This window comes from Macrotis lagotis, chromosome 3 (genome assembly GCF_037893015.1).
Source record: "Macrotis lagotis isolate mMagLag1 chromosome 3, bilby.v1.9.chrom.fasta, whole genome shotgun sequence".
In the NCBI taxonomy this organism is placed as follows: Eukaryota; Metazoa; Chordata; class Mammalia; order Peramelemorphia; family Peramelidae; genus Macrotis; species Macrotis lagotis.
In genome coordinates this window covers 223,323,144-223,349,761 of record NC_133660.1, presented here as the reverse complement: position 1 = coordinate 223,349,761, position 26,618 = coordinate 223,323,144, and the positions used below count along the sequence as shown (strand labels likewise).

Sequence of the window (26,618 nt, the reverse complement as noted above, 5' to 3'; positions counted from 1 at the left end):
TACTTCTCCAACTCATATTACACATGGGGGAAACTGAGGCAACCAGGGTTAAGTAATTTGGCCAGGTCACACAGCTAATAAGTGTCTGAGGTCGGATTTGAATTCATGAAGATTTATCTTCCTGACTCCTGGCCCTAGCACTCTACCCTAGACTGTTCCATGTAATTCCCCTTATCACCTCCCTTCAAAATCAGAAAGAACAGAAATTATTATCCTCATTAACAGATTAACTCTGAAAAGATAAGTGATTTACCTAAGATTCTTATGATTTTTTTTAAACAATAAGCTATCTAATCTCCCTTTTTCCAACTTTTGTTTTTGTTTTGTTTTTTTAGGTTTTTGCAAGGCAAACGGGGTTAAGTGGCTTGCCCAAGGCCACACAGCTAGGTAATTAGTAAGTGTCTGAGCCCGGATTTGAACCTAGGTACTCCTGACTCCAAGGCCGGTGCTTTATCCACTGCTGCCTAGCCGCCCCCCAACTCTACTTTTAAAGGTGTTATGACTGGCCCAGTGCTTCACAGGAAGTAAGCAGCTGGGGTAAAACCAGAACCCAAGGGCCACTGACATTCAGAAGAAATTCAACTAAAGTGGATTAAGTTGTATAGTGTTGTGTTGGGTATGTTGGGAATCCACTGGGAGATATCACGGAGCCAACCAGAACCTCCTACCCCCAAATGGTCACATGTGAGTGAACTCCAGAGCTATTTCAATAATCTATTTACGACAGCAAGGTGGTGCAGTAGATAGGGCACTGCCTAGGAGTCAGGAGGACCTGAATTCAAATCTGCTCTCAGACACTTGATATTGCCAACTATATAACCTTGCCTCACAAAAACAAAATCAAAATAGTCCCCTCTTCTGCCCCAGGATCCTGAAAGAGTTCACCATATGGGTGGGGGGGGCACTTAGGAAGCACTAGGCTGTATCATTGCCACATAAGTGGATACATACTTCCTTCTCCTTCTACCTCTCCAGGAGCAGTCATTAAAGCAACCAACATCACCCCTGGAGAGAAAAGCACGACAACAATGACCCTGCCTCCAGTCCCCATCCGGGAGACTTCCCAGATCTAAAAGCCCCTCCCTGTCCAAATGTGTGGTGTCTTTCCCTATTCTAATATAAGCTCCTCGGGTTGCCCGCTCCTCCAACATAAATGATCTTATTTTTTTGTATTCCTATTTCTTGGGTTTGTGTTAAGCACAAGTGTGCTTACAAGACATGAGCACGGTTTTCACGAGAGTGAAAATTGTAATACAAGCTACCCTACACTCAGATTCGACTCTGCTGTGGAGCCATCCCTGACTTCCCTGGCCCAAATCATCTCCCTCATTGAGCTGCTCTGGTTGTTCCCCTCTGCAGATCTCTATTGAGAAGAGACTTACCCCCCTCCTATGGCCTAGCTCTTTTTTCCCTCCCTAAACCGGCTGTCAGCGGCTGGGGGTCTCTTCCCTGTTAGGTCCCTTCCACTTCTAAAACCAATGATCCTATGACCAGATGAGATCTAAGAGACTTGCCACATGTGCCGCCCTCTGAAGAGCTCCAAATCTGATGGAGGAGTCTGAGGGCCCACGGGACAGCAGGGGAACAAAGCACTGGATCTTCCATGGCAGAAGAGGGCACTCCCTTTAGGGTGTGACACAACTCCCAGAGGTCTTTGGGCCTCGATTTCCTCATCTGTTAACTAAAGGGACTCGATGCAATGCTGACTCTAATAGGCTGAGGTACCGCTTTGGGAGCCCATGACTCTTTCTCCTCCCATTCCTTTCCCACAGGGCCCTTCATTTCACAGGGGCCAGGGATGCTCTTTCCACACATCCATCCCCCTTTTATTTAAAGTTGACAGAGCTTAGAACTTCGTGCAACTTTTTCATTTTACAGATGAGCAAACTGAGGACCACCGAGGTTAAGTGACTTGTCTACAGTCCCACAGGTAGTAAATAAAGTCGGAGTCCACCTGGGTAGTGGGAATCCGAATCCAAATTCCTTTTCTCCTGTTCCTAGCATCCTGTATCCCCGGGCCACAAAACACACGCATAACCCCATTTTTTCCCAAGACCGAACTGAGATCCGTCTGCCCTTCCGAGCCTTGCGCTGCAGGGGAGGGTGCACCCTCCTCCAGGACTGCCAAGTCTTCCCTCACAGCCCCCCCTCCCCCCAAAGAACGGACAGCCCACGGCGCTCGGGTTAGCGCTCCTCAGAGTTTTAAATTGGGGCAGAATTTCCCGGGGCGAGGGGCTGGGGGGATTGGGAAGGGAATCTCTCTATTATCTAGCCTAAGACAAGGGGCTGCTCTGAACTCCGGCTCACTCTCACGCCCTCGGAGGCGGGTGCCCCTCTTAATTATTGCAATCCCCCCTCCCGCTGGACCCCCGGTCCCCTTCCTCGGCCTTAATCCCTTTAAGCAGAAGGAAGCCTGGCGGGGAGGCAGAGAGCTGGGCGTCGCCCTCAATTCTGGGCGGGCCTCCCCACACGCCCCCCCTCCCTGGGGAGTGGGGAGGGGAGGGGAGGGGAGGGGAGGGGCGGGCGGAACTAGATAACCCCCTCCCCAAGGCCCGGCTTTCCCTCCAGCTCTCGCCGCTCTCCGCTGCCTGGCTCTCCCGCCTCCGAGCCCGTTGGAGAAGGAAGACCGGGAGGACGCGCGGGAGGAGGAGGAGGAGGAGGAGGAGGAGGAGGAGGAGGAGGAGGGGAGGAGCAGGGGAGGAGGGGGCGAGGGGCGGGGCGGGGCGGCCGGCGCGCTGCTAAGTGGTTGGAGCCGCCGCCGCTGTGGCAGGGGCTGCCTTGGAGAGCTGGCCCGGGCGCACTGTGTGCGGTGACGGCGGCGGCAGCTGGCGCCGCTCGGTCCCCTGCTCCGGAGGAGGAGGAGGAGGAGAGGAGGAGGAGCTGCTGTGCGCCCGGGAATCCGGGGCCGGGGAGCCACGGTCGCCGCCGCCCGCCGAGCCGGACCAGGCGAGGTGAGGACGCTCTCCCCGGGCGGGCGCGAAGTGGGGGGAGACGGAGACGGAGCGGCGCGACTCCCCCCAGCCACCCCCCGGCCCCGGCCCCGGCCCCTGGACTTTCTGCTCAAGTTTCCTTCTCTGTCCGCTCGGCTAAACCGGGCTGCTCTCAACCCTGGCCAGGGTGGGGGGGCATGGGGCAGGGCAGGCCAGGGGGGGCCTTTAGAGGCTCCGGAGAGCCTAAGACTTCAGAGGCTGCTTGTAAGGGGAGGGAGCCGGCTACTGCCCAGCGAGTAGCCTCGCCGCCTCCGGCCGCGCTGGGGGGTGGGGGGGATGCTTCAGAGAAGAGGTGAGAGAGACAGACAGAACAGTGTGGAGAGACAGAACAGAGAGGAGAGAGAGAGAGAGAGAGGGAGAGAGGGAGGGCAGCAGAGGCTGAGGCCAGCAGCGGTTTGGGGAGGCGGTGGCGCCGGGCGGGCGCCGGGCGTTAGCGCGCCCAGAGTCCGGGACTCGCGCTGCCAGCGTGCCTCCCGGGGAGGCTAGGCTTCGCCCCCTCCCCTTCCCTCCCCTCGTCCCGGGGCTGCGGCTGGCTCCTTCCCTCCCCAAAGGCCGGGGACCTTCCCGAGCTGGGGGGCTCCGTAAGAGGCCGTGCCCGGCCACTTTCTCCCCCTCGGGGAAGGGGCAGGCGCGGGCCCCGGGCTTGCCAGTTGGAGGCTGGGGCAAGGAATCGGAGCCCCCGCGCACGCACACACGCACTTGCCCGTCCTCTAGACCCTGAGCCCCCCAACTTCCCCCCCCGGGAACGCGGGTGTGATTTTCGCAGCTAGCGATCCTTTCCTCTCCCGCAGAGCGGACGCGGCCCCCCCGGGGACACGCGGCACCCAGGCCGGCCGGAGCCGGCGTGGCGGAGCGCAGAGCCCCCAGCCCCGCGGGCCCCTTCCTCCGGGGGCGCTGAGCCGGGCGCCGCCGAGCGGTCCGGGCCCCAGGTCGCAAGAGCCGGGAGCGGCGGAGCCCGGCGAAGCCCAGCATGCTGCCGGAGGATGCCTGAGGCTGGCCGGCCTGCGAGCGGGCGGCTTCCCGGGCCCTCCCGGAGCCTGAGCGGAGGAATGGTGACCGCCGGCTGCGTCTTGGTCTTTTACCTGGTTGTGGCCGTGAAGAGCGCCGGGGCCGGCCCGGGGCCGGGGCTGGTCATCTCCCACCTGGAGCCTCGGCCTGCCAGAAGAGCCCCAGGTAAGGAGGGACCCCGGGCTTGGGAGGAGGCAGATTCTGGGGAGGTGGGGGAGACTCGGGGGGTGGCAGGGAGCCTCCTGCCTTCTCTCGGACCGCTTCCGATTGGGAGCATTTGAACCGTGTGAAACCTTGCCTCCTCTCTCGGGGACAGTGGCTGCCCACCTGCCCACCCCGCTCCACCCCCAGATTCGCCAAATCTTGGGTCCGCATGCGGCCGGCCAGGCGCACTCCCGCAGGTGCAGCGCGCTCGGGGCGCAGCCCCGGAGCCGGCTACCGAGTTTCCATCCCATTCTTTTCTCTCCTTTACCCCCACTCAGGGAGAAGCAAAAGCCTTTTCTTCTCTCTCTTCTTTCTCCCTGGTCCAGCACAACGGGACGCTGAAATGCCAAGCCCAACCCCCCTCCCCCCCACGGCCTCCCTTTGTCAGGTTAATTGATAACTTAGCCTGTTGGCCGGGGCTGGTAAGAGAAGGAGAGTGGAGGAGAGTAAATATTTACAAACAGCCAACCCTCACTTCAGCAGGCCTGTGCCGGGGGTGGCCTGGATGCGGGGTCCTGGTGGGGAGATGCTCCAGGAGAGGTTTAAAAGGGTCAGAAGACCTAACCGCGACTTACTGAAATGGTGGGGATCCGAGGTCTTGAACTCTCCACTCGTCAGTCTGTCTGGATCTGGCATAGCTTTCGGCCTCCTTTTCTCTCCCGCTTGTATTTGACCTGATGGACCCTGGGCTCTCATAAAGACTTGGGTGTCCAAGCCATCGCTCCGGGCTGATTTAGGACCACTCTAACGCACTTGCTTCCTTCAGAAGGACATTGAGGCTGAAAATGATGGTAGTCTGGCTAAGGCTTGGTAGCAAGGGCATGGTCAATGGTGGCAAGGCACTGGAGGAACTTTTCTTGGGTAACTCCAGAAAGCAGGACTTAGGAAAAGGTCTGCAATGAGAGGCAGGTTGGGGTTTAAGGAAACCGAAAAACTTCCCTTGACCAGAATTGCCCTTAATGTTTTCGTAAGTAGTGAGCTTCCTGTCCCTGATGGTTGCCAAACAGACTGCAAGACCACTCATTAAAGGGTGTTATAGGAAAGATTTCCAGTTCTAGAATGTATCGGACCTCCGGGGTCCCTTCCAGATTTGAGATTCTAAGAGTTACCATTTTACTGGTAAGCCCTTTTGCTATGGGACCCATCCCAAATAAAAGAATCCTAGAATTGGAACCCTGAAAAGTCTTCTTCTGAAAGGGATCCCAAGGGAGGGATTCTATTGACAACTTTTATTCAAGACTCTCACTCTGAAAGTTGCTTCGGGTTGACCAGAGGAAACCAGAAGAGGGAATTGTTTACAGGAGTTGAGTAACTAGCAACTCGGAGGTAACATAATCAGTAATAGAAGAAGTCATCTAGTAACAAAGATGCATTTCTAAAAGTACTTTTGAGTACAATGTCCTTCCTGTCCTTGCTGCTGTTTGTATCCTGTTTGTTTTTCTGAGGCTGAGTGTCCTGGCAAAAGAAGCGATTCTATTGCCATTATAACTTTATTATTGCAGTTTCCACCATTAATGTTTTAAGAGTTCCCATGTTCCACATAGAAAGTTTCTATTGTTCACAGAGGGTTGGGGGGGGGCGGAATGGAATGTGTGTTAGAAGGGAGAGACAGGATTAAATGTGGTGGGTTATATTTTCTCCCATCCCTTTCCCCCCAATTTGAGCTATCAGCCCTTTTGACTTAAGGACAGACAAGGCTCCTCTTGGAGTCATGAGCAGGCAGTTTCACCTTCCTTCATCCTTTTAACCCCAAATCATTTCCTTAATCTAGAAGGGAAGGAGCGATCTAAACTGTGAGCTCTAAGAATAATGGATTTGAAACCCAAGGCAGGATGTGGGTCTGAATCCCAGCTCTAGCTGCTGGTTACCCATGGTCAAGTCATTCTCTTTGGGCCTCAGTTTCTCCCCCAGACAATAAGCGGGCTGGACTAGATGAATGAACTTTCCAGTTCTGAATCCATTAATAGCGCTTGGATTATCCTTTGGAAATCAAAACCATTTAGAAATAGGTGAGGTATCTCTTAGAAATAATCTTGGACCAGCCAACTTTAAGGCTTCATTTTTCAAGCCTCAAGTTTTCTATGGAACTCATCTATTTTCTGGAACTATCTTCAGGAGTCTGCTCCCCAAACTATCCCACAAAAGTGGCTGTAGATAGATAGATAATAGATGTCAAACTTCTGAGTAGAATTTTGACTTTTTGGGCTACCCAAGGTCTATTTCCACGTTTCTGTTTTACACTCAGAGCATAAAACACTAAGACCCCAAAAGGGACACCCTCTTTATGGCAGCCTGGGACAGCATGTTCTGAATCCCCTAAGGAGGGAGAACAACCTTAATCAGAACTTAACCATACTTCCAGTATGCCCAGGCTTATTTCTGAATCTAAAACAAGATCTAGAGCAGCCTCTCTAGAATGGCTCTATGGATGGAGTAGAAATGCCCAACCACATCTCTGCCCTGCTGATGCCCCTTTGGGTTAAAGCTATAAATTATCCTGAGGCTAGGAGCAGGGTGGGGTGGCTGAGCTAGGGGAGGTGTTGGGTTTTGTCATCAGAGTGACACCAGAGTCTTAGCATAAGTCATTGAAGCGATAGCTCTGACTTGCAGCAGCCAGATGCTTTGATTTATAAGGGTTGAAGGCAGTCTCAGAAAATTTCATTAATACAGATGACTCTGGTGTTTAAGAGCCAGGGAAAGAACTGGAGGGAACCCTGTTCTGAGCTTACTGTGGGGTTTCCTTGCTCAGTTTGCTCTCTCTCCTTCAGGGCTGGCCCCTAGGGTCTTACAGTTAAGGAAATTATCACCACGTGGCAAAAAAAAAAAGGCTTCTGCTTAAAGGGATAGAAAAGAGTAGTCATTTCCATTATAGAACTGGAAGGTCTCCTGGTCCAGCTGGTTACCCACCCCTCATGTTACAGGGGGTGAAAGGAATCAGGTCTGAAGTCACTTTCCCAGTCCCATTGCTAACCCAGCAGTACAAACCCAAATCCTTTACTCCAAGATTCAGCGTCCTTTATGACATAAGATGGATGGGTTGGGATCCCTTTCTGGAAATCCAGGGGAAGGGGAGCTTTGTCCCTGAGCTGGGAGACAGTGTTTCTAGTGTGAGAGGAAATGTTCCGTTGTGTAGGTAACCTGGGAGGGGGTGTTCCTATCCACTGGGGAGGACAGCCTTAGTCAGAAGTTACCATACCTCCTGTAGCTTCAACTGTAATACCCAAGAGTTGCAAAACCACCAAATTTCAGTAAATGTAATCAGCCTCCTTGGACCAGATTTTGGGAATGGGAAAGGGATTGCTAGTAAGCTATTTTTCCCTTCCCCACCCTCACAACTACCAAAGGTGACAGCTTTGAAAAGTGGAAAAAATAACAACAAAAAAAGTTGTTTTCGAATTTAAAAACCTGAGTTCGAATCCCAAATCAAACTACCTATGTGAGTTTAGGTGCATAACTTTTCCTTCTCTGGGTCTCGGACTCCGTTTAGAAAATGGAAGAGGGAGATAGTAAATTACTTTCTTTGAAAAGTAGACCCAGGAGAAGGAGTGGGGGGAAAGAATAAGTATTTGTGGTAAGTCAGTGAGGCTTTAGAAGCTCTCCTTTGACAGAGGGGAATTGAGAACAGAAAGGTACTCACCTAAAGTCACTAGGTAGCTATCACCAGCTAAGGAAACTGAGGCTTAGATTGGACAAGGGACTTGCCCATGGTCCGTCACAAGGGAAGTTTAAGGACCAGATTTCAAACTGAAGCACAGTCTTCAAATCTAGACTTTGAAACCGGGCTCCTTAACTTTCCTTGTGACGAACCATGGTCAAGCCTCCTGCCTGATCTAAGCCTCAGTTTCCTCCTCTGTCAAATGATGACTTTGGACTAATTAGTCTCTCTAGGGTCTGTCCCTTCTCAATATTCTACATCCCCTGAACTAGCCTTGAGGCTTACTTTAGCCCACGAGGCCAAATATGTGAGGAAACTCCCCTGGAAAAGAGAAGGGACAAAAAGAGAGTATAAACACGTCCACACAGACACACACACATCCTCCTTCCCAATCTTTAAATTGAATGCCTTGGAAGAAAAACAGCAGCCAATTCTTTCTCTGAATCCACTGGGCCATGGGACCCGGGCTCATTACTGAAGGTGGTTGTACACCGGCGTTTCCCATTACAGTGGAAGGCCTTATTTTTCCATAAAGGGGCCTGGAAGGATTTTTCCCTAGTGATCTAATTCTCCACACGGGCCGGCGGCTGTAACAACCAACGCTTTATGCTTGTGCTCAGCTAACATAAAACGGGCATTGAAGGGGGCTCTTTTGGAGGTATGTGCCTGTTTGCTCATATGAATGCTCGCTATTAGTGAAGGTGGAGGGCTGGAGGCCTAACATCTCCGCAGGGAGGTGTGGGGCTGTTGGTCGGAAGGAGGCAGGCAGATGGTTAGGCTGCTCCTGAATGGGACTGCAAACTGAAAACACAGAAAGCCCTCCTTGCTCCCTTTCTCCAGGACTGCTGCAGCCAGGGGGAAACAATGTCATTATATATTTTTTCTTTTTCTTTTTTTCTTTTTTCTTTTTTTTTTTATGAATGAAAGTAGGCAAGACAGAATTGAATGTGTATGTCAGCCAGCAGCCATGACAGGGCACATTAGGGGAGGTCAGTGAACTCTTTTTAGTGGTCTGAGCATACGGTCATTCCATTCAGCTCCTACAGAATAGACATCAATATCGGAAAAGAGGACTCCCTCCCTCCAATTTGCATTAGTATTCAGATAAAGATATTACTCCCTACGATTGGTGAATGTCAAGTGAGCTGAGTGGAGGGGAAGAAACGGACACATGAGCATCTCACTTTATTATTCCTTTTTTACTTTATTTATCTGTTTATTTTGGCCAGAGGGATTCGGAACCATTTTTTAAAGCCACTTTATTGGGGATATGGGATAGGTAAAAAATCACTCCTCACCCCACCCCTTCCCATCAGAATTTCAATCCCACTTTCTCTCCTTCTCCCCCTTCCCCTCCCCATTCAACTGGGCATCAGAGGGGGAGGGGAAATGAGCATGAGTCTATTTTCAGGGCTAAGGGGAAATAAGTTTGCAAAAATGGAATTACAAGCTCCTTGGCTAAGCCAGAAACACCCCTTCTCAGAGACTCTAGGACCGTTGTCTCCCCCCATCCCTGGGTAGACACGTGTGGGTCTTGTTTTGAGTTACCATTAATATTTGACTGATGCTTGGCTCCTATGAGTTTAAAGGAGGCGGGCAGGAGGGGAGCAAGACAATTGCTGTATAATTCCAAGGCTGAGCCAGTTTTGTCCTTGGTATCAGATGTCCTAAGACAAATTTGTTCCCCTTTCTTCTTCTTCTTTGCTCTAGACCTTCTGAAGATAACGGAATCTGCAGCAGGATAATTGAATAGGGATCACATAACCTAGCAGGGCTTCATAGATCCTCATCAGCCTTGGTGTTGTATTCTGCCCCCCTCTTCCTTCTTTCCCTCCCCCCATCTCAAGACCTTCCACTGAAGAATAAAATACATTTCTTAGGTTCTTTCCATACATGTATTTGTATCTGTATAGTTGGAATGGCATAAGGTGGGGGGGGAGCAGTGCAGAATAGTGATATTGACCCAGATGGACCCACTCTGGGTCTTAGTTTCCTTTTCTGTAAAATGATGGGGGTTGGAGAGTATTACTGAGATACCTCTCATCTATAAGAGTCCATGTGTCTATACATACATGCATATCCACCCCTGCTGTCTGTGCCTTATTGAGGCATGGGGGTATCTTCCTGGTTCTGGTGGGAATCATCCTGATCCTTGAAAATTGTTGTATGTGTATGTATCTTTCTCCAATTAAAGCTAAATCTGGGAAATGAGTTGATAGATTAGTAATACTGTTCCTATGATAAGATGGATCCTAATAACTAGAAGAGAAAGGAGGCTAATAAAAATTTATAAATATTGAGACTGACTCTTTCCACAGGGACATAAATTACCCAGAACATTGCTGTCTAGTGGGGCATGACATAGTCCTTCCTAACCTCGTTGTAATCGGCTCATCTTTTCCAAGGGCGAGATTCCTGGAGGTTATTAATGAACTTGACATCATGAAAGGACCTCTTTGGTCTTGGTTGAACAAGTCCCAATTCCTGCTTTTGTAACCAGCAGCTAATATTTCTAACAGACACCAGCTGCTAATTGCCATGAAAATGACCTGATCAGTCATTGATAACCACTCCCAGTCTTCTCTCTCTCTCCTCAAATGCCTGAATCTGTGTCTCACTCCAATCACATTCTCCTTTCTGTTCATTCCCCCTATTCATGAATGCATGCATTCATTCAACAAACATTTGCTGAGATTCTGCCAGGAGCCCCTCTACAAACAGCAGAGGGGAGGGGTGCAGACATTCCATTATGTACATCATGATCTCCACACTTTGAATTAGATTGTAGTTTTTTTAAGGACAGAAGTACAATTTTTCCATCTTTTTTTGGACTCAATTCCAAGTATAGACGTGGGGGGAGCAGGTCAATGCTCATATAATAAGTGTGTGTTTGTGTGTGTCTGTGTTGTGTATAATAGATATTTAATAAACAATTGTTGAATTCTAAACAAAAGATATATTGGGATATATATGTTCAAGGGTGTATTGGACAATTTCATACCTTACCAAAAAAATCTCTTTGCTTGCAGTTGAGAGGCTAGAAAGATAGTTAGGATTTATAGTGAATATAGGTGAATATCTATCATTGGGATATTCCCAAGTATCTTGAACTAGTCTGGTCCCTTTTCAGAACTTCTCAAACTTGGACTAATTGTCTGATGCCAAAGAGCTGATGCTAATTTCTTAGGTTGTCTACATGTCTAGTTCCACTGGAACCAAGGCTGGGAGTTGATAGATTTAGCAAATTTAGCAAAATTGATTTTAACAATGAGATTTTTTTTTAGTTCTTTCCTTTAAAATAAGTTTCTCTTATAAAAAAATGGGTTATTCCATTGGATCAAGTGTAATCTGCTACCTGTACTTCTTAAGAGGAATAAATTAATTTAAATATCTATGTATGTATGCACTAAAAAGTAGTGACAATTATAAACTGTCCATGGATTTTATAAAAGTTAATTTGGGGGGATAGACGGTGCCAGAAGCCAGGGAGTAAAGTGTGACCTATTTCAAACTGAAATGATGTTTGATGATGATAAGGACTTGAAGGACACCCCTCAATAAATTCTCAGGACTTCGATCTTAATTGAAAAGACTTACTACAGGAGGCAAACCCCAGGCAGGGCATGTGGAACCAGAATACCAGTGTGTAAATCTTAGGTTTAAATCTAAAAGTGACCTGAAGAAAATGCACTTAACCACTGTAATTAATTTCCTCATCTGTATAATGGGAGAGTAGGTGGTGTTTGAATGCTATAGACTTAAAGGTTCCTAACAAATTTTCTACCCTCTTCCTTAACTTCCCTTTCTAAAATCATCCATTCACTGTTCTTTAAAGTTACTTCTCCAAACTCTCAAGGGGTGAATGTAGATTCCTTTATTTGAAAAAGAAATCAGTGCTGGAGCCCCTCTTGGCTATAGGAGAAATTAAGAATAGCAAAACTATTATTTAATGTTGGAAGATTAGGGGTTAGAAAAGAGCATCTATTTACAGAATAGGTTTCTCAGAGTTAATTAAATAATATTTAATTAACTGAAATGAGAACTCAGAACTAATTGATTAATTAAGGAGAGTGGTTGTGATTTTAATAATTAATAAAGAAATATCCAGACATAACCCTAGAATATCTTAGAACTGGGGTCACAAGTTCAATAGCAGACCTCAAGGACCCACCCCTTACAGTCAAGATAACAGTTCTGCTATACTCACATTTGTATAGAACCCTAAAGGTTTTTTTTTTTTGCAAGGTTAAGTGAGTTGTCCAAGGTCACACAGCTTGGTAATTATTACTCACCTGAGGCTGAATTTGAACTCAGGTCCTCCTGATTCTAGAACTGGTATCTATCTACTGTGCCACCTAGTTGCCCCTGGAACTGTAAAGTTTGCAGTAGACTTGAATTTATACCCATTATCGCACTTGAGCCCGCATGGAGAAAGAGGGTTGGGATTTAGAAACAGAATTTCAGCATTTGAATCTGCTTTGTTGTACCTATATGACTGAGCAGGTAAATTGCATCCCTATTTTGAATCCCATCCATAAATATCCCTTCCATCTAGATGGCTCAGTGGACTGAATGTTGTTGGAGACAGGAAGACCTGGGTTTGAATCTTGCCTCAGACACTTATTAGCTATGATTCCAGAAAGGAATCTGTGCCTCAGTTTCCTCCTCTGTAAAATGGGGGTAATAATATCACCTCCCACATAGGAACGCTGGGAAGATCGAATGGGCTAACGTTTAAAACACTATAAATCTTAAAGCATTAAGTATTTGCTAGTTATTAACTCTAAAATCCCATAATCACATGATTGCATTCTAAGCCTATATAGTCCCCTCGGTGGGCCTTCTCTTGGGCCTGTGGGATCACCCCCTCCCCACCCAACCCGGAAGAAGGAGGCAGGCATCCCCAAGCTTTGGCTGAGAGACTGGACTTTGAGCTTGGCCATCAAAAGGGAGAGAATACTTTTATCAATTTCCTCACTGGTCTTCCCGGAGTGGATTTTGAGAACTCTGGGCTCTGATCTGACTCAGGCTCTCTCTGGATGATTTCTCTCTCTCCATCTGCTGTGCTTGTAAAGCCGTGGCTTACGGCCCCATCTAATTGAGTTATAACTAACTTAACTGCACCCCATTTTAAGCTTTCGTCACACGCTCCCAACTCCTTCCACATAATTAGAGTTGGCAAACTGGGTTTGAGCTTCCCACAGCAGTAGTTACTGGCTGGTAGGGGTGGGGTGTGTGGGTATGTATGGGTGCAGAGGGGGTGTGACGGGCCCCTCACTTTCCAGATTGGAGCCCTTTCTCATCAATCATCAGGAAGTGATCTTACTATCAAAAATAAACAGGCAGGTCTTTCCCTGCTCCTCTACCAACCCCTCCCCCAAGCAGATCCCAGCATAACTGAGTCAAAAGCCCAATTGAGAATAGAACACAGTGTTTTGTTAAGCTGCCCTGTAATTTTAGCTTGTTCAAGGCCTTTTCTGATTTTGAAGGGCCTAGGAGGAGAAAAGGGGTGTGGGAGAAAGATTGAGTATTGCATCAAGATTACACAATAGCTAAAGTCCTAAACTTTCAGATAATTCAAGAGGAGAGGTGTGGGGGGAGAGCCTTTCCCTTCATTCTTGCTGTGTGATTGTGAGCAAGTCTCTTCCCTTATCTGGGCCCAATGTTTCCCTTGTTTGTGGAAATCATTAGGGGTGGACTAACTACTCAAAGAATTATTGATCACCTACTGTGATAGGCCAAAATAAGAACTACAGTTGTCTGCACTTCTTTAAGTTTTATAGTCCTTTTCTTTCAGCACCCCTTTTGAAGTGGATCAGTACAAATATTCTCAGTGCCATTTCATAGATCAAGAACTTGAAACTCAGGGAATAGAGATGATCTGCTCATAGACCTCATCAGCATTAGACGGATGCCATGGTAGGGTGGCTGTTCATCAAGCTTTCTCTATTTTTAAAAAATTGGTTCCTTTTAAAGAAAATATGTTAGTTATTCCCCACCACTAATATTCCACCTCCCACCTAACTTTTTCTTATAACAAAGAGAAGGAATAAAAAGGAGTTTAGGCAAACCAACTGACCTATCACATATACACGGACCTCCCACATCTTGATGTAGGAAGGGAGGTTCATTTTCTTAGTTGGTCACAGGAACCCAGCTACATCATGACTGTTGTATGTGTGTGTGTGTTTATGAATATATGTGTGATGTGTAGCTATGAGTATATCTCTATGTCTGTGTGTGTATACATTTTTTCTCTTTTCAACCATTTGGTTGTGCAATATTATTTTCCTGGTTCTATTTATTTCATTCTATGTTGAGTTCTATGAGCCTTCTTCACAGGTTTCTCTGAATTCTCCATTTGAGAGGTGTGCTTCACGGTACAATGTTATTTCATCACATTCATCCACTTTGATATATTCCTCGAAGTCCCTGGGGGTTTTCATTTCTCTGCTTTTTCTGTTGTTCAGGCATCTCCCATGATGCTATTTGGGATTTTCTTGGCAAAGATATTGGAATAGTTTGCAGTTTCTTTCTCCAACTCACTTTACAGATGAGGAGGGTAAAGTGACTATTCCAGGGTCACACAGCTAGTAAGTTTCTGAGGTCAGATTTGAACTCATAAAGATGAGTCTTTCTGATTCCAAGATTTCTACTCTATCCATTGTGCCATCTAGCACAAATTGAACTTTTCTCTTTATCTTCAACTTCCTTGAAATATGTGCCTGATAATCGATTCCTTCTAGTTTTGAATAGTTACCAAGTGTTTAGAGCTGGAAATGATTTTAGAGCCTCTTTATTCAAACCCTCTCTTTTTTACAAATAGGGAAACTGAGGGCCCAGAGAGGTACACTAAAAACTTGCCTAAGATCACTCAGGGAGTTAGTGACAGAACCCTCTCTGTCTGTGTCCACTGTTAAGTCTAAGTGTGAAGCTGGAATTTGTTAAGACATTTTTTTTCTCCTTGGGGCCTCCCAAATTTACCACAAGGATGGTGGGGGTGGGGTTATACAGGGGGTCTGAGCGGTGTTTTTATTTGGGTTTCAGATTCAGGCATGGAACTGGCTTGTGTTCTGTAACGTAAATAAAATACCACATGTGATCTCCCTGTTTATATGCTTATCAGAGACTGGAGCCAGCCCTCCCAGCTCTGTTCTCTGCAGAGGGAGAGGTTAAAAAATAATTCCTTCACCAAGAAAGGAGACTTCTTTCCAACTTGGGGTGGGCCAGGAAGGACCAGTAGAGTAGATTGATTAAGTTCTAGATTGGCAGTCAAAGGAGATTGGTTACTATCCCATCTTTGCTGTTTCCTAGATGAGTGACTTTGGGCAAGTCATTTCTTTTCCCTCTCTGGACCTACTTCAGTTTGCTTTCTGTAAAATGAAGGAGCGCCTTGGATCCTGTGAGCCTCCTACCTTATTACGTTGTTCATGAAAAGCTTTGAACAGGCAGAATCAGAAGGAAGCATATTACTTTGGAATCCATAGGAGAGCTCCCACCTTTCCTCCCCTGCCATCCAGTTTTGGCTGGCCTGCCTCTTGTCTTGATTTAGGAGGATTTTACCCTAGGTTTAACTATTGATAATCCTGTGACTGCCCTAATGAAAATCTCTTCCCCTTCCTTACCCCCAAGGGTATTCCATCTCATGAGAAGGTCTATAATCCTCACTTTTGAGGGTTCAGCTTCCTCTGTGTCCTGTCCTCTAGGGAAATAACTGCTAATAATCACACCGATTGAGTCTTTTTAAGGTTTGCAAGGAGCTTTACACCCAGGATTTTGCCATTGTGCCCTGTTACTGGGTGCCCCTCCCCTCTCTGCTCCACTTCTCAGTTTTCTTCTCTGTGTCATCTTCCCCCATTAGATTGTAAACTTCTTAACAGCGACTGTTTTTTATTCATAGTTGTATTCCCAGCTCAATAGTGGATACTCAAAAAATGTTTGACTGATCCAAAGAAGAACCAAAGTGATGATGAAGCTGGCAGAAAGATCAGAGTTCAAATTTGACCCTTAGTAGCTGAGTGATCTTAGGCAAGTCACTTAATCTTTGAGTGCCTCAGTTTCCTTAAATGTAAAATGAGGATAATCATAGCGCCTATATAAATGCTGGTTATTATTGTTCATATTCTTCTTTTTCATAAACCTTCATAATCCCACCCCCTCCTTGCTTTTCCAGTTTTCTTACACCATATTCCCTGCCTTGCCTCCCACTTGGATCCAGCGACAGTGGAGTCCTTGCAATTCCTCAAACAAGACTCTTCCTTCCCACCCTGAGCATTTTTTTTTTTGAGGCATTCAGGGTTGTGACTTGACCAGGGTCACACAGCTAATAAGTCTGAGGCTGGATTTGAACTCCGGTCCTCCTGACTCCATGGATAGTCCACTCTGCAACTCTTAGTATTTTCATTGGTTGTCTCTCATGCCTAAGATGCTCAGTCTCTCTCCAACTCTATCTCCTGGTATCTTTGACTCCCTTTAAGTCTTTTTTTCTTTTTTTTTAAAGTTTTTGCAAGGCAGTGGGGTTAAGTGGCTTGCCCAAGGTCACACAGCTAGGTAATTATTAAGTGTCTGTTTTCAAATTTGAACTCAGGTCCTCCTGACTCCAGGGCCAGTGCTCTATCTACTCTGCCACCCAGCCACCTCCTCCCTTTAAGTCTTAGCTGAAATCCTGCCTTCTTCAAGAAGCTTTTCCCACTACCCTTGAATGGATGAGTTCTCATGTCTCCTGCCACCAGCTTATTTGTGCCTAGTTGTTTGTATATTGTCTCCCCCATTAGGGGGAGCTCCCGAGAGCAGGGGCTGTTTTTTGTCTGTCTTCTGTAATCCCATCAATTAACCCCGTGCTTTGTATGGTAGGCATTTAATGAATACTTGTGGAATCACTTACCCATGGCAATCCATTTACCTTGTCCTAGCTAGAATCAGTTTTATCATTTCTACCATGAAGGGCTCGGACTCTGTGGCTCCCAACGTCCCTTCTAGCCCCTATGATAAGAAAGACAAGAGGGACCTTGGAGGTCATCTGGTCTGTGCTCCTCATTTTAGAGACTGAAGAAGTCAAACAGCTGAGCGAAGCCACACAGTGACTCCCCAGCTGGGTGAGTCTTTGGTTAGTGCTTCCTATGGACGTGCCAGACACTGTGTGAGGCGTAGTGGAAGAAATAACATCTATGCATAAGAAACTTTGATTCAAAGGGGCTCCTGGGCTCTCTTCCCTGGTAGACATTTTTACATGTCCTGGAAAATATTTGGCCATTACCTTTGGGAGCCTTACATCTTCAGTTATAGGTTCTATATCCTATATTTAATTAAGCCACTGGCTTAAAAACAAACACCAAACCAACCAAATTCCAGGTTCACTATTAAACATCATTCCTAGGGGCAGGACAGCATAGGAGAAGAAACTCACTGAGGATGCCTGAATCCTTCCTCTCAATTATGATACTCACTTTGAACCAAGTTTCTTCCTTTCTCTGGGCTCCGGTGTCTCCAGCTGTAAAATGAGAGGGCTGGATCATTAAAATGTTCCTAAGAGGTTAAAGAAAGGGGTCGGTGGCACTCCGGTGTGTTAGGCAGAGCTAGAATGGCAGACTTTTAGCGGTGGTCCAGGGAGAGCCTTATCTGGTTAGGCTGGGATGTCTGCCCTTCCAGGTTTTTAACCTGTTGTACCAGTGGAATAGTGCACAGATATACTGTCTAGACTGAAGAGAGAGATGAGGAAATCATCAAAGCCTAAGAGAATCTCCCCAGAATCTGAGTTACCCTAAGGAAGAGAGTTAACTTTTCTGGGACTCAATTTCCTCTACTGTAAAATGAGGGAATAGGTTAGGTTTGTTAATCTACAAACTTACTTTTAAAAAGAGTCAGCTACATACACATTTTTGTATTATATATGCATATATAATACATATATATTCATTATTTTGTTGTCTTTTAAAGGCACAGAAGAGAGAAGGTTCTGCCTCACTGATCAGTGAGGGATAGAAGAAAGGGTCCTAGAATCTTAGGTCACAGGCTTACAGCAAGATGGGCCTCCCAAGGTCACCACTGCAACCCTCTCATTTTACAGAAGGAAACTAAGGCCCAGCAAAACATATTTCCATATAATTAATCTATGTATTTTTTCATGAGCCTTTGGAAACATTCTAAAAAGGGATCCACAAAAAAAAATATTTACAAACTGAGACCACTCAGATGTTCAGGAAAGCCCTTCCAGCTCTAAACCTAGAATGAGGCAGTATAGTGAATAAGAGCACAGGATCTGAGTCCAAATCCAGTACACTTAGGTGATGACCCTGAGAAAACCTGCCTCAATTTCCTTATCTGTAAAATGGGGATGATACCTCCCTCTTGAGGTATGTGTGATGATCAAATGAGATTCTATTCATAAGATGCTTTGCAGATCTTAAAACTATAAATACTAGCTATTAAAATTATCATTATCATTATTATTATTAAAATTGTTTGACCCCCACAAAACAGTGCTGTTATTGGAACACTTTGTGACCCAGTAGAGAACATTAAGGAAATAGCAGCTGGGATTATTGTTGTGCTAATACTCATAGCTCATAAGATCTTTCTTAGAATTTAACACATACTTCTAATAACCCACAGTGAGCAGTAAGAGAAGCATCATCATTCCCACTTACTATATTGGAAGATTCAGCTGAGGCCCTCAGTGAAGGGACTTGGCTAAAGTCACTCAGCTAGCAAGTGGTAGTCCTTGCTCACTTTTTGTTAGCATTTTGAAGTTTACGAGGTGTTTTCCCAGCAGTCAGCTTCACCATGGCTCCCACCTCCCTGGTTGGAGGAAGATAAGTCATTATTATCCCCAGATAACTGGGTCTGATTTGGAGCCAGGCCTGGTGTCTGCCAGTCAGAAGGTGATAGATAAGACAGAGATCTCTGGATTTGGAGTTGAGGGCCTGAGCTCCAGACCTCACTCTGCTACTTTTGCCTTGGGTAAATTGGGGTGATGGCCTCAATTTCTTCTTGTAAAATGAAAGGCTCTCACTTGGGGGTCCCTTCCTGCTGAAGCCTGTGAGCTGAGGTCCCAGGGCCCTTTCTTCTATCCCTCACAGCTCAATGAGGCAGAACCCTCTCTCTCCTGAGCCTTCTTTAGGAAAAGACCACAACAAAGCATTTGTTTTGAGTGGGTTCAGCTTTAATTGTAGGTGTGGGTTCTCCTAATCTCCTGCTCCTGCCCACTTGGGGCTGGGTTTGGGGAAAGGACTAGAAGTTTTCTAGAAGGCAGTTCCATCGTATCAGTGACGTGGGGGTGGGGGGCCCTGGAGGCTCAGGCATAGCTGGAGACAATGCCTCAGAGAAAGTGCAGTTAATCCGCCCCAGGGGGGCTGCCTGGAGGAGGTGGGGCCCAGGGGAGTTCCACCAATTCGGCTGCTCCGGTCAGGCTCAGTGGGGCTTGGAGGCCTAACCTGGCCGCTGTCATTTAGCTGATGTGAAAAATGAGCCCCAATTTTGTTCTTGTAGAGTATGGTACCTCTGCTGCCTGCCCAGGACGGGACCAGCAACATTTCTTTTTAAGAAAACAAAGGGGGAAAATGCATGCTGGGAAAGAAGCACTCGATTTGGAATTAGCCCTGCCTCTGCCTCACCTAGAACAAGGCTCACACCCTTTCTCTGGGTCTTAGTTTGCTTCTCTGATAAATAAAGGGTCTGGACTAAATGATCTCTCTGGTCCCTTCCAGTTCTAACACTGTGTTCCATGTTCTAAGGTCCCTTCCAGCTCTGACGTTCTGTGTTCTGAGTTCTAGTTCAATTTTGAAACTCTGTGTCCTAATGTTCTAAGGTTCCTTCCAGCTTTGACATTCTGTGTTCTAAGATTTCTTTCAGCTTTGATATTCTATGTTGTAAGACCCCTTCCAGATAAGACATTCTATATTCTAAGGTTCCCTCTGCTAACTTTCTGTGTTCTAGTCCCTTCCAGCTCTGACATTCTGTGTTCTAAAGACCTTTACAGCTTTGATACGTTGTGTTCTCTATTCTAAATTCCCTTCCCATTTTCATACTCTGTGTTCTATTTTTAAGGCTCCTTCCAGCTCTGACATTGTATTTTCTAAGGTCCCTTCGGGCTTTGATACTCTGTTCTTTGTCCTAAGGTCATTTCCAGTTTGGACTTTGTGTCCTAAGGTCCCTTCTAGCTCTGATACTCACGTGTTCTGTGTTCTCAGGTCCCTTCTAGTCGTGACGTTCCCCGCTCTGGCTCCAGGCCCACACACACAGCCTGGAAGACAACAGAAGCTCTTTCTGGGCCAGGGAGAAAAGTCCAGAAGGAGAAAGTCGCTGGGTTTCCCTTTCCCCCTCCCCCAACAGTTTAAGTGTAGCTATAGAAACCAGCTGTTCCCTTCTCCATTGACAGCTGGAGTTAGGTGAAAGCCATCTAGAGTCCAAGGTTGGAGAGAAAGTGTCTTCGTGTCCGAAGAGAGGACAGATGCCTTCTGTAGCTTGGGGGAAGGGAGGGGAATTTCCATAATCAAAATTAAAATAAGCACTATATAAATATGAATTGAACGTTCCCAAGATCCTTTTGTTTACAGTGTGGCCAGCACTATAGGTATTTGTCTTCTCCTCTTCTTAGAGAAGAAAATGAAGCCTGGAGCCGGGGGGTCGGAGGTGTGGTAACTCACCTATGATCTCCCAGCTGCTGAGTGTTCAAATGGGTTTCCAACCTAGCTTTCTTTCTCCAATGCCACAGCCAATCTATAGAGAGAGGGGAGAGCAGTGAGGAGGTCACAGGCCTGGGAGTGGGCCGAATAGCTTTGCCTTGGCTTTTCAGCTGAATTCCAGGAACACTTTGGAAACTTGCTCTGTGCTGAGCTGGCCAATTTGACAGGGGCTGGGGGTGGAGGGATGCTGAGGGGGGAGGTAAGATGATGCCACCTGGGTTCTTATAATCTGGGCATGGTGATAAGTGGAACCTTAAAGTGACCTTTCCTAGATCTGAAGAGATCAACCAGTTCAGACATCTCATTTTACCTCTGAGGAAGCTGAGGCCCAGAGAGGAGGAGGAGAATAACGATTTGCCCAAGATCAGCCACGTAAATAAGGGTTTTGAGTGAGGCTGTAAGTAGCTGGTAGAAATGCTGAGAACAGTGTTTCTATAGCTAAAAACCCAGACCTTTCTTTCTCCCTTGATTCTCCTCAAAAACTTCTAGCTATCCTAAGCTATCTACCAAGGAAGAAGAGGTCCCTGTCTCCTGCCTTGCATTCTCCCCGTTTTCAAGACACCAGTTTTTCTCTCCTCTTCTTGCCTAATCTGGTCCTCCATGGATCATAGAATTCCAAGCTGGAAGGGGGACCTCAGAGCCCAATCCCTTGTTTTACAGAAAGGGAAACTGAGGCTCAAAACTTTCATAAATAGTAAATGGCAAAGGTCCTTAGCTTTCAAATGCACCAAGAAGTGGTTAATGTTCGCCAACTCTGTCCTAGGGTCCTTCTAAGCAGCCTGGGGTTTAGGTTCTGAAGGGGAGTCTGCCACCTACTGATGATTTAGCTACTTCTCGTGCAGAAGTTGGGGCGGAGGGGGTGCCTTCATTAGATTATTTTTTTCTCTTTTATTTTCAATATACACACATTCACACATATCCAGTTTTGCCAAGAGATCTGGGCTATTTCCCGTTCCCCTCCCAACTCTTAGTTTCCCCTTATAAAATGAGTTATCATGGTCCCCTTAGAATTCATCATTAGAATGGAGATGCTGCCTGGTGATTTCAAACAGTGCTAAAATACAATCCAGGATCCAAGTTAAAATTCCTGCTTTACCACTTTGGTTAAGTTCAAGATCACTGAGCCTCAGTTTTCTTATCTGTAAAATAGAGATAGGAATAAAAATACCCATATCACAGAGTTGTAGTCTGCATAATATGGTTGATGAATAAAATACCCATTGAATGATTGATAAGCCAGAGATGGAAGAACTCTTCAAGAGGTGGCCCCTATAGGAATGATGGACTTTTTTTTTTTAAGAGGGGGGCAGAGAGGTTCTCTTCCCTTTGCTGGGAAGCTGACTCTCAACCCAGGTGGCTGAAGATTGCAGGAGACATCTCCCTGTGGACAGGGAGAGTGGACATTTGGGTTGGAGAGGGGGCAGGGGAGTGGACACTGCTCTACCAGCCTTAAGCTCCATAATCACCTCTCCTGCCCCACACAGCCAGGCTGTAAAGGGTTGTCCCAGGCACCAACAGCCCTGTCAGCAGATTAAAAATCCTTCCTAGGATGTGGGAAACTGCTGACTTTTTCCTGGCTTCAGATAAATTCCTAGAGCTTAGCACCAATAGTTGAGGTCCCAAAGGGGAGGACCAGAGAGGGCAGAGCAAGGGCTTATCTAGATCCTCAGTCTGCCATGATTTGGCAAACAATGCCCCATAGATATCCTGGAAAGGAAAGTCCATTGGGAACCCAGAAACTCAGGTCTCCCTGCCCTTGTCTGTGTGATCTTGGGCCAGTGACGCTCTCTGGGCCTCAGCTTCTATACTGGCTGGGTTTTTAAAGGTTCACTCAACTCTGACATTCTGTGTTTCTATAAAGTCCCAACCTTTATGCCCCAGTTTTTTCCTCTCTTCTGAAATGGGGGGTGAATAGTAACAGGGTTTAGCCCCCTAAGGAAGAATCAGATCTGGCCACACTTTAGCAAACCTACCATGAAGGATGCTAGGAAGAAATCAAGGTCCAGTGATTAAAAACAAACAAAAAAAAGTCTTGCTGAAGGTCATAAAGGGATTAAGGGATGGATCCAGAGTTTGAACTCAGGGCCTCTGATTTTCAAATCTATTGCTCCCACTCACCATTTTATTTGAATCTCTGCCATACTCTTAGCCCCCAAATCTAGCTTTTAAAAAGGCATTTGATGGATGCCCTCCCATGGTAAATCTGCTTTAAAAAAAAAGTACAAAGCAAAATGATTGAGAATCCCAAAACCTAGAATCCTCTTGGATTCTAAGACTTCCCTAATGTGACTTATGATCTTGGGGGTAAATCACATACCAGAGCTGCAAGAGACATTTAAGACCAGCTAGTCCAACCAATCTCCTAATCTCACATAAGAAGAAACTTCGAAAAATGTTTAACAGCAATGGTAATAACTCTCATCTGTTCTTTCATTTCATTCCTAGACTACCTCTGTATGAAGGGCAAAGATTATTATCCTCAATTTATAGATGAGGAAACCAAAGCATGGAAAGAAGTGACTTGTCCAGGCTTACAGAATATTAGACCTGGAAGGGACCTTGGAAACTCTTCAGTCCTAGCAATCCCTGCATTTTATAAAGAAAGAAGGTTCAGAGATGTGTCATTTGTTTAAGGTTACTCTTTGAGTAAAATGGTAGAACAAAGATTTGAACTCATGTCTTTGAACTACTGAGTCCAGGTTTCTTTCTGTTCTACCAAATTCCCTTCACCTCATCAGGTCTCAGTTGTCACCTCCAATAAATGGGGGCATAATAACCCTTGTCCTGCTTCTCTACCAAGACTGTTAGGAAGAAAATCTTCTGTGTTCCAGAAATGGAAACAGGACTTAGTGTCATTTCATTAACCTGGACTAGGGTTCATGGGAACATCTAGAGTTGGGGTGGTATCTCAGGGACCATCTTTCTAATCCAAAACCATTTTACAAAAAGGAAGCAGAGACTTAGGGAAGGAATTTAAGTGGTTGCACAGGTTTTGGGGGGAGTGGAAGCGGGTGGATGGCAGGGTAGAGGAAAAGACTCTGCCCACCTGGACCTTGTTCGGATCTGGGGTAACAACTTCAGCCACAGCAGAAGGTTCATTAGCCTTCTGGGGAGCAGTTTCCACTTAGAAACTAGGACATTCGGAGTTAGAATGACAATTAATGTTCCCTGAATGTGGCCCCAGTTGGAGTCTAGGTTTTGAATAGAAAAGACCCTCCCCATTTGGGCCAGCCCTCCTTACTCTCCCTCCCCCCACTTCTCTACTTCTTTGCCCAAACTTTGGCTCCGAGCTGAGCACTTCCGTTTTTAATTAGGCCCGGGCCCCAGTGTCCCCCCATTGTTCCAAGGGAAGAGAAGGGGGGGAGGTGGGGTTTCTCCTTCTTGCCCCCCTCCCAGCCTGGGGTGTGGGGGGGAGCTCCTTTTCAGGACTTTCAGGATTAAATCCATTGTTCTGGGGGTATTTACTGCCAGCTGCCTGAATTAAGTGAAGATTAAGGGGAGGATGGGGATGGGGGGGGAGAGGCAAAGTTGGAGCCAGGGAACATCCAGGGAAGGGTGGGGGGGGTGGGGAAAGAGGGCTGAGAAGGAACCTATCAGAGGGTATTTTTGCCTTTGGGGATGCTGAGAACTTGCCTTCTTTCATGTAAGGGATGGCCATTGAGCCTGGAGACCTGCCACAACTTCCTTGTATGACCCTAGGCTAGTACTTTCCCTTCTCTGGACCTCAGTTTCTTCTGTAAAATAAGCAATTCAACTATCTTTTTCAGATACATACTGGTTTCTTATTCATATCCTGATGACAATTGATAAAATTTGAGACCGTTTAAAATGGTTTGCATTTTCGAATAGACCCCTCCCCAGAAATTTTTCTGAATTGAGGCCTTTTAAAACTACTTACATTTTTGAATAGACCTCTCCTTTTAGCAAAGTTTTTTGTTTTGTTTTTTAAAGGGGTTATGGGGGGAGGGTAAGAGAGGAGAGCAGCTCAACAAAACTAACCAATGCATCCAACTGATCTGATGGAATATAATGTTCACTACCCATGGTTCCCCACCTCTATAATGAAGGGAGGGGAAAGATTCTCTCAATGCCTCCTGGGCCATGTTTAATCATTAAAATGAGTGTTCACTTTCAAATGACTGATCTTTCTGTTCATATGACTACAGTCATTAACAACTATTAATTAAAAATCTACTTTGTGTTAGATGATGTCTGCAAAAAAAAAACAGCTTCTGCACTGTAGGAAACTTATATTTTCCTCTGAAATAGAACCAGAAACATAGATAAATAAATACAAGAAAATTGGAGGCTGAAAAGAACCCTGAAAAGGGATGGGGGGACAACTCCCTACTGAGACCAGGGTGTGTCACCTGAATTAGACCTTGAAGGAAGGTTGGCATTCCAAGAGGCACAGATACAGAAATTCATTCCAGCCTTAAGGAGACAGAATGACAAAATGAAACCTAGTTTATTTTTCCAATTATATGTAAAGATAGTTTTCAACAATCAGTTTTTGTAAAGTTTTGAGTTTCATAATTTTCTCCTCCCTCCCCTTCAATCTAATATAGTTTATACATGTGTAACTATGTTAACAATTCTTATTAATCATATTGTGAAAGAAGAATCAAATCCAAAGGGGGGGGGTGCATGAAAGGGGAAAAAACCCATAATATGAAAATACTAAGCTTTGGTCTACAATCAAACTCCATGTAGATGTTATTTTCCATCACAAGTCTTTTAGAATTGTCTTTTATTCTTGTATTATTGAAATGAACAAGTCCATCACACAATGTTCTCCTGGTTCTGCTTGCTTCACTCAACATCAGTTCTTGCAAGTCTTTCCAGGTTTTTCTGAAATCCATCCCTCGAGATCTCTTCCAGAACAAGAGTACTCCATCACATTTGTTCAGCCAGTCCCCAATTGATAGACATCCCCTCGATTTCCAATTCTTTACACTATGGAAAGCCAGTCATTTCTTAAGAGTCTACTGTGTGGCATTATATATTGATGATGATATCGATGTTGTGTCCTTTGTTCTCGAAGACCCTGATATCAAGGTAATGCCATGGTGGAAGAAGGGTGTTGGTTTGAAGAAGGGACAGTTTTCTTTCTCTTTCTTTTTTTTTTTCTTTGCAAGGCTATGGGGTTAAGTGGCTTGCCCAAGGCCACACAGCTAGGTAATTATTAAGTGTCTGAGGCCGGACTTGAACTCAGGTCCTCCTGACTCCAGGGCCAGTGCTCTATCCGCTGTGCCACCTAGCCGCCCCCTTTTTTTTAAGATTATTTATTTTGAGTTTTATAATTTTTCCCCTAATCTTACTTCCCTCCCCCACCCCACAGAAGGCAATTTGCCAAATTTTACATTGTTTCCATGGTATCCACTGATTCGAATGTGAGGAGAGAGAAATCATAAGGGACAGTTTTCTGATCTGACTTTTCCAGTTCTGACTTTGTCTGTTTTGGTGTTCTTCTCAGCCACTGCATTCTCTGATTCTCAATTCAGTTAAATCCTTCTGCAAGTAGGGACCACCTGCTGCTGAGATCCCCCCTCCCACCACAACCCATCCCCCAGCTCTAGGTGCCCGAGAGGGGCTGCTGAAAAGTTGAGGACCTCATGCCTACTCCACTGGAGATCACAGCCTAATTGAATACATATACAAATGAATGGAGGATAAATTGTGAGGGTCTGTTGGCTCTGTAAGGATAAGGGGCCCTGAGGACTATGAGCTCTGCTTTGAGAGGGGGTCAACAAAGATCCCCATGGGGGCTGGGGAGGGGGGGAGATAAGGAAGGCCTTCCAGCTAATAGGATCATCGTTTTAAAGCTTGACCAGTGCCAAAACCAATCTCCTTCTTTATGGAAGGGAAAGTCCCACAGGTAATAAGTACTAAATTAAGAATTAAAAGCCTGGGCTGTGACTCTAAAGCCATAGTATCAAGTTAACTCCCCTTGGGAAACCTTTTTTTTTTTTTTTTTTTAGGTTTTTGCCAGGCAAATGGGGTTAAGTGGCTTGCCCAAGGCCACACAGCTAGGTAATTATTAAGTGTCCGAGGCTGGATTTGAACTCGGGGACTCCT

The 26,618-nt window shown here is 46.0% G+C and overlaps 1 protein-coding gene across 3 annotated transcripts in view; it reads left to right on the top strand.

Moving 5' to 3' along the window:
• Positions 1-2,803: 2,803 nt before the first annotated feature.
• The window catches only part of FGFR3 (fibroblast growth factor receptor 3), a 92,073-nt gene continuing 68,258 nt past the window's right edge, over positions 2,804-26,618 (top strand). For 2 of the 3 annotated variants that reach the window (XM_074229948.1, XM_074229947.1), the window contains exons 1-2: positions 2,804-2,951; positions 3,782-4,163. In XM_074229948.1, the coding sequence (XP_074086049.1) occupies positions 3,974-4,163 (190 nt within the window). In that variant the 5' untranslated portion in view covers positions 2,804-2,951; positions 3,782-3,973. The remainder of the gene's footprint in view (positions 2,952-3,781; positions 4,164-26,618) is intronic. The other variant, XM_074229950.1, reaches the window with a different exon arrangement.